Genomic DNA, 16,476 nt, shown 5'->3' with positions numbered 1-16,476 from the left:
GGTATATATACCGGTTGAGAAAGTTACGGTCGGTTGCTTTCCGATCGAGGCTTTCACGTTGCACGGACTTCTAAATGCATGAACTACACATTGTAGTAAAATGTAGTAATAAAGAATAAAGAAAACAACAATCAATGAAATACAAAATATATTTATTCTTTGAAAGGATGTCCAAGGTATCCGTATTAATTTGCACAGACTGTGCTGACTTGCTTCGCATGCACATCGAACACGTGTGTCGTTCATACAGAGTGCATAACGTCTGCATCTTCTTGAAAACCCCATTTTTCTTCTAAACGCTTTTCTATGCGTATTTTCGTCCAAGGTAACGTGTTCGAGTGTATGAAATTCCTGAATGCGGTGAAGCATGAATAGTATTCTCAGCCTTATATAGGGGGGTGTATAGCGGTGAACAGAACAATAGAAATCGACAACTAATATGGCGGTAGTCGGAGATAAAAGGGAAATAATGCGTATTTATGAATTCATGTCAGCTTTAAAATAGAATTATTTTGACTTTGTTGTGTCTAAAATATTTAATTTGGCAGCCCAATATACAAAAAAGTAACTTTTGCTGCCCTACTTTTATGTAAAAGTGTAATACATGTATCTAACTCCTTTTTGATTTCGTTACTGCTATCAGATCTTTGGTACAGAATAAAAGCTATGTTTTTTAAAAGATATAATCTTATTCTTGAAACCTGCTTACCTTCGAGATCAAGTGTGTTTGATGGTGTGTTTTTTTTTTAGAACAAAACAATTAAGCATGGTGCATTCATTTTGTGCAAAAAAAAACAAGGTCCTGAAAACGTCTAGGAACATAGATCAATGGCAATGTGTTGTAACTATGTATTAGTATATAAAAAAAAAACATTAAAAAGTTTAGTTTTTAATAAAACAGAGAAAATAAAAAAAAGTCTCTCAGAGAGAGAGAGAGAGAGAGAGAGAGAGAGAGAGAGAGGCCCGTCATCCGGCTATCTGTATATTTGTATTTTTTTTTTGTGTCTTTCTTTATTTCTTTTTAAGGTCTTCTGTTTTCAACGGAAGACCTTATTGTTATTGCTCTGTTTTTTTTTCACTATTATAATTATTGTTTTTTTCCCTGTCACTTTTTCTCAAAAACGCCTAATTTTGATGAAATTTTCAGATCTTACTCTTGACAAAATTTGCTAGAAAAGTACACGCCAGTTCTTTAGTCGCCACGTCCGGTTCCGAGACATTAAAGATTTTATGTTTCAGCTTGTTCAAGGCATTTCTACAAAAAAAATATCAAAGATAGAGTTTTCAAATTTTCAAAGTGCGTTGCCACACTGCATTTTATCGTCATATTCATAGAAATTTGATATGAGGGTTGGGTTTGCTTTTCATTTATTTGTCCTATCCTAGTTTGTAAAACTTAATCGGTTATCATCTGTGACAGTTATGGTGAATTTTTCCGGTATGACTTCTTGAAGGACTTTTGTTCTGTTTTTATTTAACATTTATCGTGATTGTTGTATTAAATGGTAAATCATTTTACAAAAATGTTCATTTTTTCATGATACTAGAAACAAACTAGATCGTTCTCGTTGCGAGCAACGAGTGGGTCTTCCGTCCGATTTATGAGCATTTCACTTTTAAGACTAAATTGTTAATCAACTCAAAACATAAGGGGAAAAAATTTCGGCACCCGAGGCTTGAACCCGGGTCGCCTGGGCACATGTCCACGACTCTAACGACTGTGCTACTCGGACTCTCGCTTCAGGATTTTGATGCTTAATATCTCGGGAACAAATCAATCGATTTCAAAACAAATTATATATTCTGAATCAGTAAAAGTGTCTCTATCAACCCGTTAGAAAAATATATCAAAAAGCAAAAAGTTGAAAAAAACGATTTTTTATCTTTCCTTCCGGTGACGACCGGAAGTGACGGCGGACGTTTTTATGACCATGTTGCAATAGGTAAATTTAATGTTTATCCTCACTGAAAATTTCAGCCCTTTATCTTTATTCGTTCTTTGGATCTCTAGCCGACAAAATTGACTTTTAAAAATCGTAAACGGACGATAACTTCCGACCAGAAGTGGTTATCAAAAAATTGAAACGGCGGTACAAACTTCAGATGCCGACACATCAACCCTTAAAATTTGAAGAAAATCGAATGAGCCATCTTCGAGAAATCGCCTGCACAAAATTTGTAAGACAAAAAAATAATAAAAAGAATAATAAGAAAAGTGAAAAAGAAACAATAGAATAATAGTAGGGTCTTCCGCTGAAGACGGAAGACCCTAAAAACATATTTTGATCCATTGTCATTTACTGTACTATATCTTTGATCGTATGATCTGAAAAGAAATATTAAATAATACAGTCATATTCTTTTAAAATAATCAATAATGCCTAACACTAGACTGATCATGTGTTTTCTTAGGAAGTTGAGTCTTAAAATTTTCGCATAAATTACTTCATTTAGATATGATCTGATTGATTTTCAATGTATATACATGCATCTTTAGTCTATAATAAGTAATAATTGTACTCAGATTCATTGCTGAAACCAGGACCCGCCGTCACCAACTTTCCTCAAAACAATTGTCAATCTCAAGTCTGAGTATTGACCTCAAATTTATGTACTTGAGTGTAAAGAATTGAAGTTGAAAACTGCGCTGAGTGATATACAATAGTTTGAGATGGCGGGGCCAGACTGGTATTTTTTATTTAGATTAAAACAGATTTTAAATGACATTATCTCTACACTATTCATATTTTTACACAATTGGGACGAATACATCCCGGTTTTGAACTTATTAAGGGTAAAGAGTTACACCTCAGGTTAAAAAGTATTACACAATATTCCAATCAAATTTTTTATATTCATTCTTTGTGAAAATACTTTGACTTGTAATAAGTTACTTTTATATGTAAGTAAAAACAAAAATAGGTGATCTTTAATCAAAGCATTTCGATGTTGCTAGGATACATGTGTTCATGTTAATGATTTGATCGACGTATTTCTATATTGAATCTCAAACTTCGAATCTCATACTAGTATTTCGATTGTCGTATTCCGAATTTCGAATATCGAATGAGCCTTTCGTTTAATATAGAGGGTTTCATTTTGATTGATCACTGCTAACAAATGTACAGATTCTGTTATCATAGTCCGTCCCAAGTTATTGTTTCCGTCATATTTGAATAATTCTTAACCAAAGTATATAAATCAGTGAAAGAAATACAGTCGAAATCGATGAAAGTGAAAACTCCTAGATCTTTTAAATGTTGCATTATCATTCATCATTCAGAAAATTTCACAGGAACGAAAACAAACTTCAAACGGAGATTTGCAATGGGAAAATGTGGCATCACATTCAGAGGTCACTAGGAATACTTGTACTTTTTTAACTTTATCAAATAGGCACCTTCATGTCAGTTGCAATGCAAATTCCCATGCAGTAGACTTTTCATTTGTGCTTTGTATTGAAACTTGACAAGCTTGAGGGGCGTTTAAACTGAGAAATATTGTGGTTTTAAGAACATCGGTTGAATCTCGAGGCTTTCATAAATATTGAATAATTGGGCAAATTGTGCTGTGACGATATCTTGGGATTAAGAAGATTAAATCTTATAAACTGATGATACATGTAAGTATATGTGTATTTAGCATATCAAGCAAATACTAGGCGTGTAAACCCTCCTTTGCTGCATCTTGAAAAATGACAGAACAATTTAGTTAAATGCTTTAACTAAATGCTAGTGATATATAGTTTCAGAAACTGCAATCTTTTGGAATAAATTGTTTTGTGTTTTATGCGCTGAGGGTCATTCTGCGAGTCTGAGAGGATGTTTGACCTTGATATCAGGTGTTATAGAAAAAATAGGTCTGGTATAAATGTAATTTCAAAATTTTTTCATACATGACTTAACTAAAATATGCACCTGTACACGTAATTTTTTATAGGTTTCAGTATCAGACAAGAAACTTTTCTTAGAACAAAGGATTACAGAGAATATTAAAACGAAACTGGAATTTCCGATTGACACTATATTCAGAATTCGCATGTAAAGCAATTGAATGAGGCAGTTCGTAATAAGGTAAAGACTTTATATTCTTTGAACTTTATTTTCATTATTACTATCATTGGTCTTATTTATTTAAAACAAGAGCGCGTTAAGATGTTGACTAAAAATTTCTTTCTACTAAAACATTATTTGTGAATTACGTCCAAATTAAGGAGGTTGGTTTTAGAGGATTATCTGGCAAAAACTGCAGATATATATATATATATATATATATATATATATATATATATATATATATATATATATATATATATATATATATATATATATATATATATATATATATATATATATATAAAAACACTCGGGGCTGAGTTATAAAAGAATGTAACTTATACTAGTAGTAGAAACTGAGCTCGTAAAATATGTTTGATTGAACAAAAATGATTCCTTTCTGACATTTCATATTAACAAATTAATTGTAATACAGTATATGATAAGGATTGTGACAGCATGTTTGAAAGAAACGAGGTGTGCGTTTTCTATTCCAAAACCTTTTTAATAGCCATCCGCTCTTAAAAAAAGAAAACTTACCCTTTTGAAACAAAAGTGCAATTTTAAGGACAACAACTAATATTACATGTACGTAAAGTCTGGAGTCTATTCCCTAATAAATACTATCAATGTGAAAAAAATTGACTGACGTCATATTGTTCTAACACCAATCTCAATGTAGTTGTAAACTGTATAGAGTTGGGTAGTATTTAATTAAACTTCAACTTCCCGGTTCGATTATGGATCCTACCGTTTACACACTTGTAAAAGATCAATGAAACCAATATTTGACAGAAAATCCGAATGAACAAGTCTACTTTAGAGATAAACATTAAGTTTATAAGAACATTATGTATTTACATCATTTGCTTGGAATACGTGAAGGTAGACAAAGGCACAATTTATCGATTGGAGTGGATGTCAAAGTTCAGTGTTTGACTAAAAATAAAGCATACGAAATTTGGAAAATTAATCCTCTTTCGTTCTTGATGATTCTGCGTATCAAAAACACACGCAAACGAATCATATGATTGGGTAATCACACAACAAGGAAGATCCGAGGACATAGTTTTCTAGATCTGAGGTGCTTACCTTTTTCTCACACATTTTACTAAATTTCACTCAAAGATATCGACATGCGGAGTATTCTGGTGGCAGAGTATTTTGCCTTCGTTGTTGGACCTGCGCTTGGACTTACGTTGAATGACCTCTATCCATTCGGTGACCAAGCCGGAGATACTGCTATGAACAGAAATGACGACCGTAGCTCGCCAGATATACCCATATCAACTCTTTTCCCCTTTTTTAACCACCAACATACCAAGCTAATAGTAAGTAACTGTCAATCTTCTTGGTAATTTCCAGGTAACGCCTTCCTCTCTTACTAACTCTAATACTTGCCGTTGCACGTGTTTATAGAATAGAAATCTCTATTCATTCTTTCGTTTCTGTTGTCTATATTACAATGTAAATATTGACATTTTTTAAGAATACATAATAGCTAATAGGGCTTATAACGAGATTTGCTTTGAAAATGAATTATTATCAATCCAATTGCTTTCAATATTTGGAACGATGGCGTTTCTACAAACACCCAAAAATTCCCTGATAGAAAAAGCGTGTTTTCAAATTTAGTAGATATGAGAACTTAAAAAAAAATGACATTGAAGATTAACTAATGTGGATTGGACAATATATTTAACAACCAAGCGATATCAGGGGGATTTTATTGATCAATTAGAAAATCGTCCGTATACTTTATCCATTCAGGTGAACACAAACGGAGTTATTTCCTTTCTACAAAGGGTTAGCACATTCACCCCTGATCCATTTCCTATAGCGAATGACGCCAGGATGATAGCTCCATTTTGGGCAGACATTGATACAAGAAATGGGGGGACAGTGTGGTACAGAGAGACTACTAATGATACTCTGCTAGACAGAGCCACAGACGAAGTGCGAGCTTACTTTCCCGGGTTTTTTAGATTCAAGGCATCATGGGTATTTATCGCCACGTGGGATCGGGTTGCGTTTTATGGATGTGATGGAGGATGCTCTAAGGTACAACGCATGTGTATCATAAGTATTTGTAAAAGAAAGCAAGTTACATTTAGATATATGATAGTGCTTGGTATCGAAATTAACCCCGCGGAATTAATTGATATCCAAATTCTTTGTTTTAATTTAATTATTCATATATTAAGACCAACACGTTTCAAGCAGTCTTGGTCACAAACGGCCAGCATTCCTTCACAATATACAACTATGAAGACATTCAATGGACAACAGGAAAAGCAAGTGGAGGGGACAGTACCACTGGGTTAGGGGGAACCCCCGCTCAGGTACATCAATGTTTTGTTCTCGAGAATAGGACTATTGCACACTGACAAAGAATGTGTAACATAGTAGCAGTTGTGCCACAAAACACTCCTGAATTCAAGCATATTATCGCCCCGTAATATAATATTGATGCAAATTTGACACTGCATTCCTTTTATTATGCACTGGTTTTGTCAATAAGAAGAAGAAAAAACAGCCAAGATAACTTATTAAAATTACAAATAAGGAATTGAATGACCCAACCTACAGTCACTTTGAAATTACATGATTGGTGATTTTAAGGGAAATTTGGAAATAAAAGTACAAGCTAGACTACTAAGATTATATTGTAACATTTCTTACAGCTGTAAGGAGAATGTTTATTTTTTCATTTCAATTACGGTATATGTCACATTATGTTGTGTCTTTTTAAAAAAATAAATAAATCGTCTGAGGCATTCAGATATCTAATTACATGTAATTTAGATAATGTCGTCATGATTTTTGGGAGGAACAAGGTATATGTCACACCTTATTACTTTTTGAAAAAATTATCCGAGGCATTCAGATAATCAAGATAATTTCATCATGATTTCTGGGGGGGGGGGAGGTGTTCTTGTTTGGTTACTTAATATTGACTATGTAATACTTATTAATATATACATTTTCAGGTTGGATTCAACGCTGGGGATGGAATCGTATCATTTACAGTCAACGCTTCACGCAGTCCTGATATTGTTAATGTGGATGAGGATTCAAATGTAGATATACCCGGAAAATTCGCGTTTAGGATTGATGCAAGTGACATCAGTGATGGAGGATGTAATACAAAAGGTATTACATGTAAATTCGTGATTGAAGACTTATTCAAATAAATTGTGATTCTTGCTGAAACAAATTTTAAAATCCATGGATCCTAATAATTTTATAATTTGGTCATTTATAGGAAGATTGACAATTACCCCCCGGTATGGACCAATGTTAGGGGGGCAGTACCTGGTCATCAGTGGCCCATGTATCGAACCCGGAGCGACAATTGAACTGAATTTCCTTGGCCTTCCCGACAAGAAAAATTGTGAAAGAAAAACAGAATTCAGCATGGCGTGTATAACACCGATGTTTCTATACACAGGCGATGCTATCGTCCAGGTCGTCATTGAAGATCAGCAGGGAGATAGAAAGACGTTTTTGGGGCGATACACCATCAGTATGTGTACATACGTATATACTCTTTTGTCTTTCAAAAATGTTCAAAATTTTGCTAACATGTATCTATTGAAAACAATCTCCTTTATCAACGCTTAAATGAACAGTAAATGGCTTTACAATTTAAACCCAGCTTATCAAAATATGATGATCATTTTAGCGATTGAATTGCCTTGTCCAGTCATTTTGAGACGTTTTAGAATAACACTTGAGGCATTTATTTTAGTATCAAACGACTTGTTTTTATTTTGGCATTGATTTGCACTGAAATAAGGAATATATAGATATACATGTACTTCTTACGGTGCTATCATATTTAAATGCCAATCTATTCAAGAGGAGTCATATAGCTGATTGGAATAAACGAATGCCAACAAAGCTAACATTTCAGTTTAGTACTAGACTATTTGTATTGATTTTAAAGCTCCATGCGACAAATATATTAGCTTATTATGTAACAGCAGAATTTACAATGGGTTTAGTGTTAAAGAACAGGGAAGAACAAAGTGTTCCAAAAATTTAATCATTACGCAGTATTAGCGGTTTAGTTATTTCATTGTTTTTGTTGTCTCTGTTTGGTAGTAAATCCTGTCTATACTCCAAAGATATTGAAATCGGATATCTGAGACATAATGTTCCTCTGAATTTGTATTTTTTAGATTCTCTAAATTTCATACACATATCATAAATGTTTTCTATCATAATCGATCGTAGCAAATATTTTATAGTAAATCCTGCCGACAGCAAACACCGAGTATACAGACACAGCGCATCCGATTGGTTCTCAGGACGACAACAAATCTCATGGGACCCGGATGTTGCAGAATTAAAGGACGACGAGAAAGTTGACATACACTTATTCTATCTAAAGGTGCAAATGTATTTAAGGCTTCGATCTTTTATCTTTTAAAAAACGCTATCTAAAGAGAAGGCAGTTGCAGTTATCCTAGTACGTTGATACTAGTTTAGTATTTATTTAGGAGGAAGATAATCGTGGTTTAAAATGGCAAAAAGAGATTCTAAAACAAGGAGTGCAGCGTTTACTAGGAACGACAGAACTCTTCCTTCCAACGAATGGTTACGCTTTGGCTGTGAGGGTCACATCATCACCGCAGAGAAATGATCAGTGAGTAAATTGCATCGTACACAAATGATCCTCTATTATATAATAATATACATGTATTGCATTCTAAATTTATTATATGACCAAAGAATGCATGAAATTCAATTATCAAAAAATGTTTCCATATAACAATGTTAGCACACATGTAGTTATATACCGATGTATTTATTTATATATTTATATGTATTAAGGTTTGAAAGAGGAATTTGGTCAGATATATTCCCTCTAGCTCTACGATCCGACCAAGCCTTCTCTTTATGTAAAAACTGGTTGAATACGGAAGCAAAGTTGCCACCACTCCCATCTGATGATGTTCAACCATGTCCTTGTACGTTAGACCAAGCTCTCTTGGATATTGTGCGATTCCAACCGGATCCGGATTGCAACATGTTCAACAGAAACTCGCAATTTTCCCGTACTGGAAACTGTCTACACAGACGAGATGCAGCGCACTGTATCCGATTAACTGACCTGGGGTTAGTATATTGCTTGTTGTCGTTACTTGTTAATGATTATTGTATTACTCATTTAGTTCATTAAATCATATAAGTTAATTCAATTTACAGACAACAAATGGACAACCTCTGTTGTTACGACTCAAGTAACAATCTGATTGATTCAAGACTTAAAGAAGGCGGGTCCCTACAGCGATACCACTACCTGGGAGGATCCAGAATTTACCCCTACCTCACCAACTTTTACTTTGATGTTCTTCCTTTCCTCCACTGTTGTCGATATACTCGGAATGGGTACAATGTCGTCAGTGGTGGAAACATGGTCGTTGCTGAAAACATTTGTCCCCGTTTTTTTACGCATAGGAAATATAGTTCCTGCGAAAACTATGAACCACCGCGTCCTGGTTAGTAATTAGTGGAAGGATGCAGGATTGTGTGCTCAAAATATTGCACATCTAAACGTTAACTACACGTTAACGTCTTTGGGGAAAGACATACTGTTGATACCCACATTTCTATTTTGAAGGTTAAATGTATTTTTTTTTTATTTTCCAGCCAGGACGAACGGGGACCCCCATATCACCACCTTAGACGGATACAGCTATACATTCAATGGTGTTGGGGAATTCGTGTACCTGAAAACCACGGACGGAACTTTTCAAAGTCAAATCAGATTTGAACAGTTTCGTAAGGAAAATGGTAATATTACTGTACGCTTTACTGGCCCTCTTTACCAAGAAATAAGAGATCTTGTGTAGAATCGAATGTTTTTAGCGAGAAGGGCTACGGGTGACAATTATTATTACAAGTATGTGTTAAAAATGCGTGTTTTTTTTTTTTTTATCTAAAATCAGCATTCTTTAAATAATATTAGGAGATTTAGTGGATGCAAGTGTTTGTACCGCCATTGCAACTCAACACACCAATACTTCCGGTGTTGTGGAAGTTCGTCTCAACTCCATTCGAACAGCCGACATCCTGGTTGATGGAGAAGTTATTGACTTCGATGAATCGAATGCACACCAATTTCCAGGTGATATTATGTATTCTAGATTTAGGAAATTTCGTTACTTTCTGAAGATAACTGTTTTTTATTTGAAGTATATATATATATTGATAATGTTGTTTTATATTGAACGAATATTGTGTCTTTGTAGGAGCATTCGTGCTGCAAATTGCATCAAATGATTCCAACATTAATTCAACGAAAAAAGAGTTCATTGTGTCCTTCACTGAGATTGGAATAGCATTTAAAGCGATAGCAAGCTCCAAAGTTCTCAACATTCTACCAATAGTTGGAAATAAATCGTTAGCTGGTCAGTGTTGTTACCCCCCTCCCCCCCCCCCCCCCCCAAAAAAAAGAAAGAATAATCCAGCAATTCGCTAATGCAACTCAAATCGTTTTGCAAAGATTTAATGCCTAAAGATGATGATCGTTTTGATTTACTAGCTTTCTTTAAACTTTTCTCTTCCCATTGTTTCTAGGGAGTTTAAGAGGTTTACTTGGAGATTTTGATGAAAATCCAAATAATGATTTGCAAACGGATTCCGGAAGGATTCTCTACCCAAACTCATCTACCGAACAGATTTTCGACGATTTTGGAGTCTCATGTAATAAAGTTTTCAAGAAATATATCATACGCTTAAACGAGTAGAATCTCTTTCGATGATGTATTTGTGATATAAATCATGTTATTTAGTAATTAATAAGGTTTGGGTGTAAAAATATTGCAGCAGTGTGCGGAAGTTCCACCACATACAGTCCAATTTAAAATTTTATCATGTGAGAGTATCGTTAATTTTCAATAAATCATGACAACTATGATATTTACGTTTATATAACTGAGAGAAACATAATTTTCATAAAACAATCTTTTTAGAAACAAGATAGATATTTTTGTTGAATTTAATATGAAGTGTGTTGACGATCATATATTCCAAATGAATTTTAGGGAGGATTACAGAAAACTCATCCTTATTTACTTATGAACCTGGGAAGTCCTATGATGACTATCAGCTACGGTCATTTCGCCCAGCGTTTAGTGTGCCTACCAATCTGCCACCGGAAGTTGTAGAATTATGCGGAACAGACCAAGAATGTGCATTTGATTATGCCGTTACAGATTCCGCTGACTTAGCTGCGGAAACACTGCAGATTACTGTAATATTCAATACTTCTGTAGAAGCTTCTTATGAAAGTAAGTTTTATATATGGAACCAAAGTTTATAATAAAAACTTATTTGGCTCTAGTATCACGACAGCATGTTACATAAAAAACAACCAAATAAATTTTGCTATGTATGGGAGGTTACTATAACTTATTAAAACGTTTGACGTCATTCTGTGTACCTCCTGCTGTCTATGACTCTACTTAAAGTAAAACAATCTTTATTTAAAATTCGTACTCATATTTAAAAAGAATTTATGTTCAACTTCTTCACCGGAAGCTGGACTTAACAAGTAATGACGATTTTGACACTTTTCAAAAATTATAATAGGAGTGTTCTCACAAAATATTGCTACATAGTATCTACATGTATACACATTTTTCTGTCGACTTTTTCTGTGTTACACCCGATTACAACTTGCTTACATTCCATAATGTCTACGTTTTGTTGTAGTAAAGAATTGTGCCAACCTGCCATCTGTTGTCGGGGGTGTTTGGAATGCTTCAAGCACGCTGGAAGGTTCTAATGCTACCTTTTCATGCTACCCGGGTTATGAGATGGACGGCGAAAGTAACATCGTGTCTTGTAGAAATAATTCTTGGGGCGACTTTGGAAATTTTAGCTGCGTTCAAATTAATACCAGTTCTACGTTAGAAGTTACACCAACTTTATTCACAACTGAAAAAGAAACAAGCATCCCAACTACATCCTTTTTAAAAGAGATCATAACAACTACTACAATGGAAGCCACAACAACAATAGAGGACGACTTGACAACAACAGTGACAACGACATCGGAAACGGAAGAAATCTCAACAACTACTGATATACCGACAACATCTACATCACAAACTTCAACAACTAGTTTACCGACAACATCTACGACACAAACATCAACAACTAGTTTACCAACAACTTCTACATCACAAACTTCAACAGCTAGTTTACCGCCAACTTCTACAACACAAACATCAACCATGACATCAACAAAGCAGTGGACAACTGCAGAAATCTCAAAATCAAATGATCAACCAACAATATTCACAACAGAAAAAACATCAACAACAACTTATAAACCCACAGCTTTAACAACACAATCAACAACAGCAAAACAAACAACATCCACAACAGAGGAGACTTCAATAACAACACCAAACCAACCTAAATCTTCAACAAAATCGACTACAACAACACAAACAATATCTACAACAGAAGACGCCTCCACAGAACAATCTCACCAAACTACAACTTTGACAACGAATGTATCAACGATATCTGTCACTCATCAAACAAGCACGTTAAATATAAAGGAAACTCTACAACAATTCGACGAACAATTTAACAAAATCCTTCCCTATGTGATAGGTGGCGTAGTTGTCATTATTGTCCTCTCTGTTGTAGTGGGAATTCTTTTCTTAAGGTAATGTTATGTATAATAACTACAACATTAATCATTTTATTTTTATAATTGTCTTACTTAGTATTCATTGAGTTTAATAGTTTAACCTTCTATAAGACAAAGAAAAGACAAATGAAAATGACCATCTGATAATTAATATGTAATAAACCATGTTGTCTTTATTTACTTTTAGAAGATTCGTTCAACTAAAAAAGAAGAAAAATAATTCAAGCGGAACTTATACTCACACGGATGGATTTACATTTTACAGCCATGAAACTAATAAATGATAAAACTCTTATAATAATTAATCATAGAAACTATTTATCGTATTTAATGGTGATTTTTGTGAACAAAAAAATATATTTTAGTCCAATTTTAACATTTTATCGTGCAATCAGAAATAAAATTCCACGTCACATATTAGATACTCTATAATTATAAGTAAATTAGGAACAATTTGTTTATCTTGTTTTATCATTAAAACTATTATAAAATGAAATACCATAAAGAGATATATTTATATCCCCGAGTACCCAAACTCCGTCACCATAAGCAGAAAACCTCCCGTGTTTCTCTGTAATTTATTTTTTGTGGTTTTTATCATTTGCAATCACTAAATATAATCTGAAACAATATAATTTATAAAATTATTAACAAAAATATTTTATTTTTATTCAAATAAGCCCTCTGAATACGACGTTTATCACGCGTGCTTATTTTATCTTATGAACCTAACTCCGTCACCCACATGCTCTATGATATGGTAGGGAATGAAGACAGATTAACAATTTAGTTAAAACTCCATTTGTATCTAGGCCAAGTTATAATAAGTAAAAATTGTGCATACAATTTAAATTGTAATTAATTTCATCGAAATGAAATGATCGCCAGAATAATAAATAGGTCCATGTAACAACAATCACAATGGCCTTTTCAGAATGTATGGATGCCGTTTGATTTATGTCCTTACATATTTCAAATATTTTATATCATTAATTAATATATTACTTATTATATTATTTATTTATTACATTTTTAGAAATGAAGCATATTCTAAATAGCGAAATACCGGATATATCTATACCATGTATAAGGCAAAAGTATCGGCATGAGCGATTTGACGTTATCATCAAGAGTAGTGCATAAAGGCTATTGCAGACTGAAAAAAAATGTATTAATTACCTTAATCAAAAATGTATTACATGTGAAATGTTTCATCTTGACCTCTCTAAAAATGGCTGACCACCGTAAATAATCGAATGGGCCCGCATGTCAAAAATATCGATATTTTAGTGCACCCGTGAAAAAGTTTTAGCTGATTTCACACAATTAATGGTGCATAAAATGAACAAGGTTTAATTCTGTTATTTTTTGACACATTCTTAAATTTAACCGTTGCAAATTGTTGACATTTGATTAAAGATTTTTGACATGTAAAATATGACGTCATAATGGCACTTGATTTCAAACGGCGAGGAGTTTCCCGAAAGTGACGGAGTTAGGGTAGTGACGGAGTTAGGGGGCTATGCGATACATGCAGTACAATGTTCTGTTTCAAATTTTCAATTTTTTATCTCGATCATATTTACATAAATATTTTTCATATATTATTGCACATTTATTTATTTAAAAACTTAGTACTTGTTAATAACACATCTCTTGTTTACATATACATGTACATACATCAAGATCCTTTGGACGTTGCCATAACATCATATTTTTCACTGATTTAATTTCTATTCTATAGAAGCGTATTTTCGTTAAAAAATCAAGTCGTTGTTTGTGATCTAAAATGGTTGTTAATATATTTATATTTCATTGTTTAAAAATATGTGTATATTATTTGCTTTTACAAGTTTTGTCACGGTATCCAGCGTCTTCCTTTGGTTAGAAAGGCTTGTTAAAAATACTTTGAAGGACACAAATATTTGTCCTCCAGATGCTTTTAAACCCCTCTTTGAAAAGGAGGAAGTTTTGCTTAGCACTTGTCAAGTACTGATTTTTATATACAATGGAAGCTCTAGTCTGTCCCAAGTTATTGCTTCAGTCGCTTTTTGATGATTTTTAATAAAAATACAATACACATATGTGTAAAAGAAATACTGTTGAAATCGAAAATTGTTTAAATTGTTTACATCCTGTAAACAGCTGTAATACTAGAGGACATACTATGAGGTTCCTACAACCATTTTGCCACTTAAAATGTTATCAGGACTCCTTCTTTCCAGCCGGAGTAGTAATCTGGAACTCACTTTCACCAGCCATAGTGACAGCTGATTCACTCGAGACCTTCAAAGCCCGAATCAGCCCCAGATCCTACCCATTTTAATAATTGAAGATTTTAACCAGATTTTAACGAGGCCTTCCTCAGCATGATTTTAACCTTTTAATCATGTGCGATAATGCCCAACCTTGGTGCCAGGCACATTACTGGAAGAAGAAGAAGAAGAAAAAAGGGAAAATATTCAAAATATCGTCATTGACATATTATCATTTTTCAATCATAAAAGTTGACAGGAACGAAATCAAATTTCTTACTGAGATTTATAATGGGAAATGTATACATCTTGTCACCATTCGGAACTCACTCGGAATACCTCTCACAATTTTTGAACGTTATCATCCGGGCTTATTTATGGCTGACGCAATCATAGACTTCCTACTTTGGTTTGTGTATTGAAACCTGAAGCGGTAGAGGGGGCGTTTCAAACAAATAATCTGGAGATTCTTTAAAGAACATGCAATTGGTGTCTGAGTAAATACTTTTTTATTACGTTCAGTCTTTCTCCAGCAATATGTGACGGTGTAGTGTGTTGGTAGGTCGTTTTTGTCCGAAACACAAAATATAGTCCTTTACATGCATCATCTTGATCATCAATGTTCAATCGCAACTCCTCGGGCCTTTCCGGTAAGCTCGGAAAAACACCTCGAATGTATTAACATCACCGGATGTTAGAATTTTATACAAAATGGAGTCGCTTCCCATTAAAATAAATATCGGCTTGACAGCATTGTAAGTCACTTTTATGGAATATTTTAGGGTATATCATTGACTTTAATGAAGTCTAACTCACATTTCAATAGATCGTAAAATTTGTTGTATTTATTAAGTTTTATAAAAAGGGGGGTTGTCATGGACGCCTAGGTAATATATTCGAGGTGTTTTTCCGAGCTTGCCGGAAAGGCCCAAGAAGCTGCGATTGCATCAATTTTTATAATTACATTTTTCCTTAATAAGGTATTAATTTTTAGCAGGGCTCTGCTGAAATCAGAGTCCTGGCTGTAGGCAGGCAAATCGCCAATGTTACTATAAATAGCACAACTTCAAAAGTAAACAAGAAAACCAAACAGCGTCAAAGTAAAAGCTTCCACTTTACCAAATAGTTGCACAAAGAGCCACGTTTTGTCAAAAGTGTTGGTATTTTGTTTATAATTTTTTTAATTTCGAGAGAATTGTCTACCTTTTTTAGTTTTCATATTAATAACGTGTTTTAAAAACAAGACTATGCATTTTGGACACATACAATGGGTATGAATTTCCATGAACTACTTTGCTGCGCGTTGAAGAAATGGGGATTGAATATATAACGCTTGTTGCAAAATTCAAGGCAGCAACTGTTGATTTTTTTTTATAGTAGACAGACATATTTTTATTTATAGCCGCTTACAAAATTTGGTCGCTCTCCGACGCTTTGTCGACATTAAAAGCATGAGAGAGAGAGAGAGATATTTATTTTCAGTCTTTAC

The 16,476-nt window shown here is 33.8% G+C and overlaps 1 protein-coding gene across 3 annotated transcripts; it reads left to right on the top strand.

Annotated features, from left to right (window-relative positions):
- The first annotated feature begins 3,928 nt into the window (after nucleotides 1-3,928).
- Nucleotides 3,929-13,224, top strand: LOC105347114 (protein mesh). 3 transcript variants are annotated; one of them, XM_066075155.1, is made up of 17 exons: nucleotides 3,929-4,073; nucleotides 5,184-5,386; nucleotides 5,826-6,116; nucleotides 6,260-6,397; nucleotides 7,046-7,208; nucleotides 7,321-7,581; nucleotides 8,309-8,451; nucleotides 8,561-8,706; nucleotides 8,895-9,179; nucleotides 9,270-9,562; nucleotides 9,714-9,857; nucleotides 10,033-10,191; nucleotides 10,316-10,474; nucleotides 10,644-10,769; nucleotides 11,111-11,356; nucleotides 11,781-12,747; nucleotides 12,920-13,222. In XM_066075155.1, exons 2-17 carry the CDS (start codon nucleotides 5,192-5,194, stop codon nucleotides 13,014-13,016), a joined length of 3,813 nt encoding a protein of 1,270 aa, XP_065931227.1. In that variant the 5' UTR covers nucleotides 3,929-4,073; nucleotides 5,184-5,191; the 3' UTR covers nucleotides 13,017-13,222. The 3 variants fall into 3 exon arrangements, with proteins under 3 accessions (XP_065931227.1, XP_065931228.1, XP_034303980.2); XM_066075156.1 differs by lacking the exon at nucleotides 3,929-4,073 and having other exon boundaries at nucleotides 5,049-5,386; nucleotides 12,923-13,224; XM_034448089.2 differs by lacking the exon at nucleotides 3,929-4,073 and having other exon boundaries at nucleotides 5,052-5,386.
- Nucleotides 13,225-16,476: the final 3,252 nt, after the last annotated feature.

The sequence above is a fragment of the Magallana gigas genome, chromosome 2 (assembly GCF_963853765.1).
Source record: "Magallana gigas chromosome 2, xbMagGiga1.1, whole genome shotgun sequence".
Taxonomy (NCBI): Eukaryota; Metazoa; Mollusca; class Bivalvia; order Ostreida; family Ostreidae; genus Magallana; species Magallana gigas.
The sequence above is the reverse complement of the archived record's forward strand: the minus strand, read 5'-3'. Positions and strand labels throughout refer to the sequence as shown.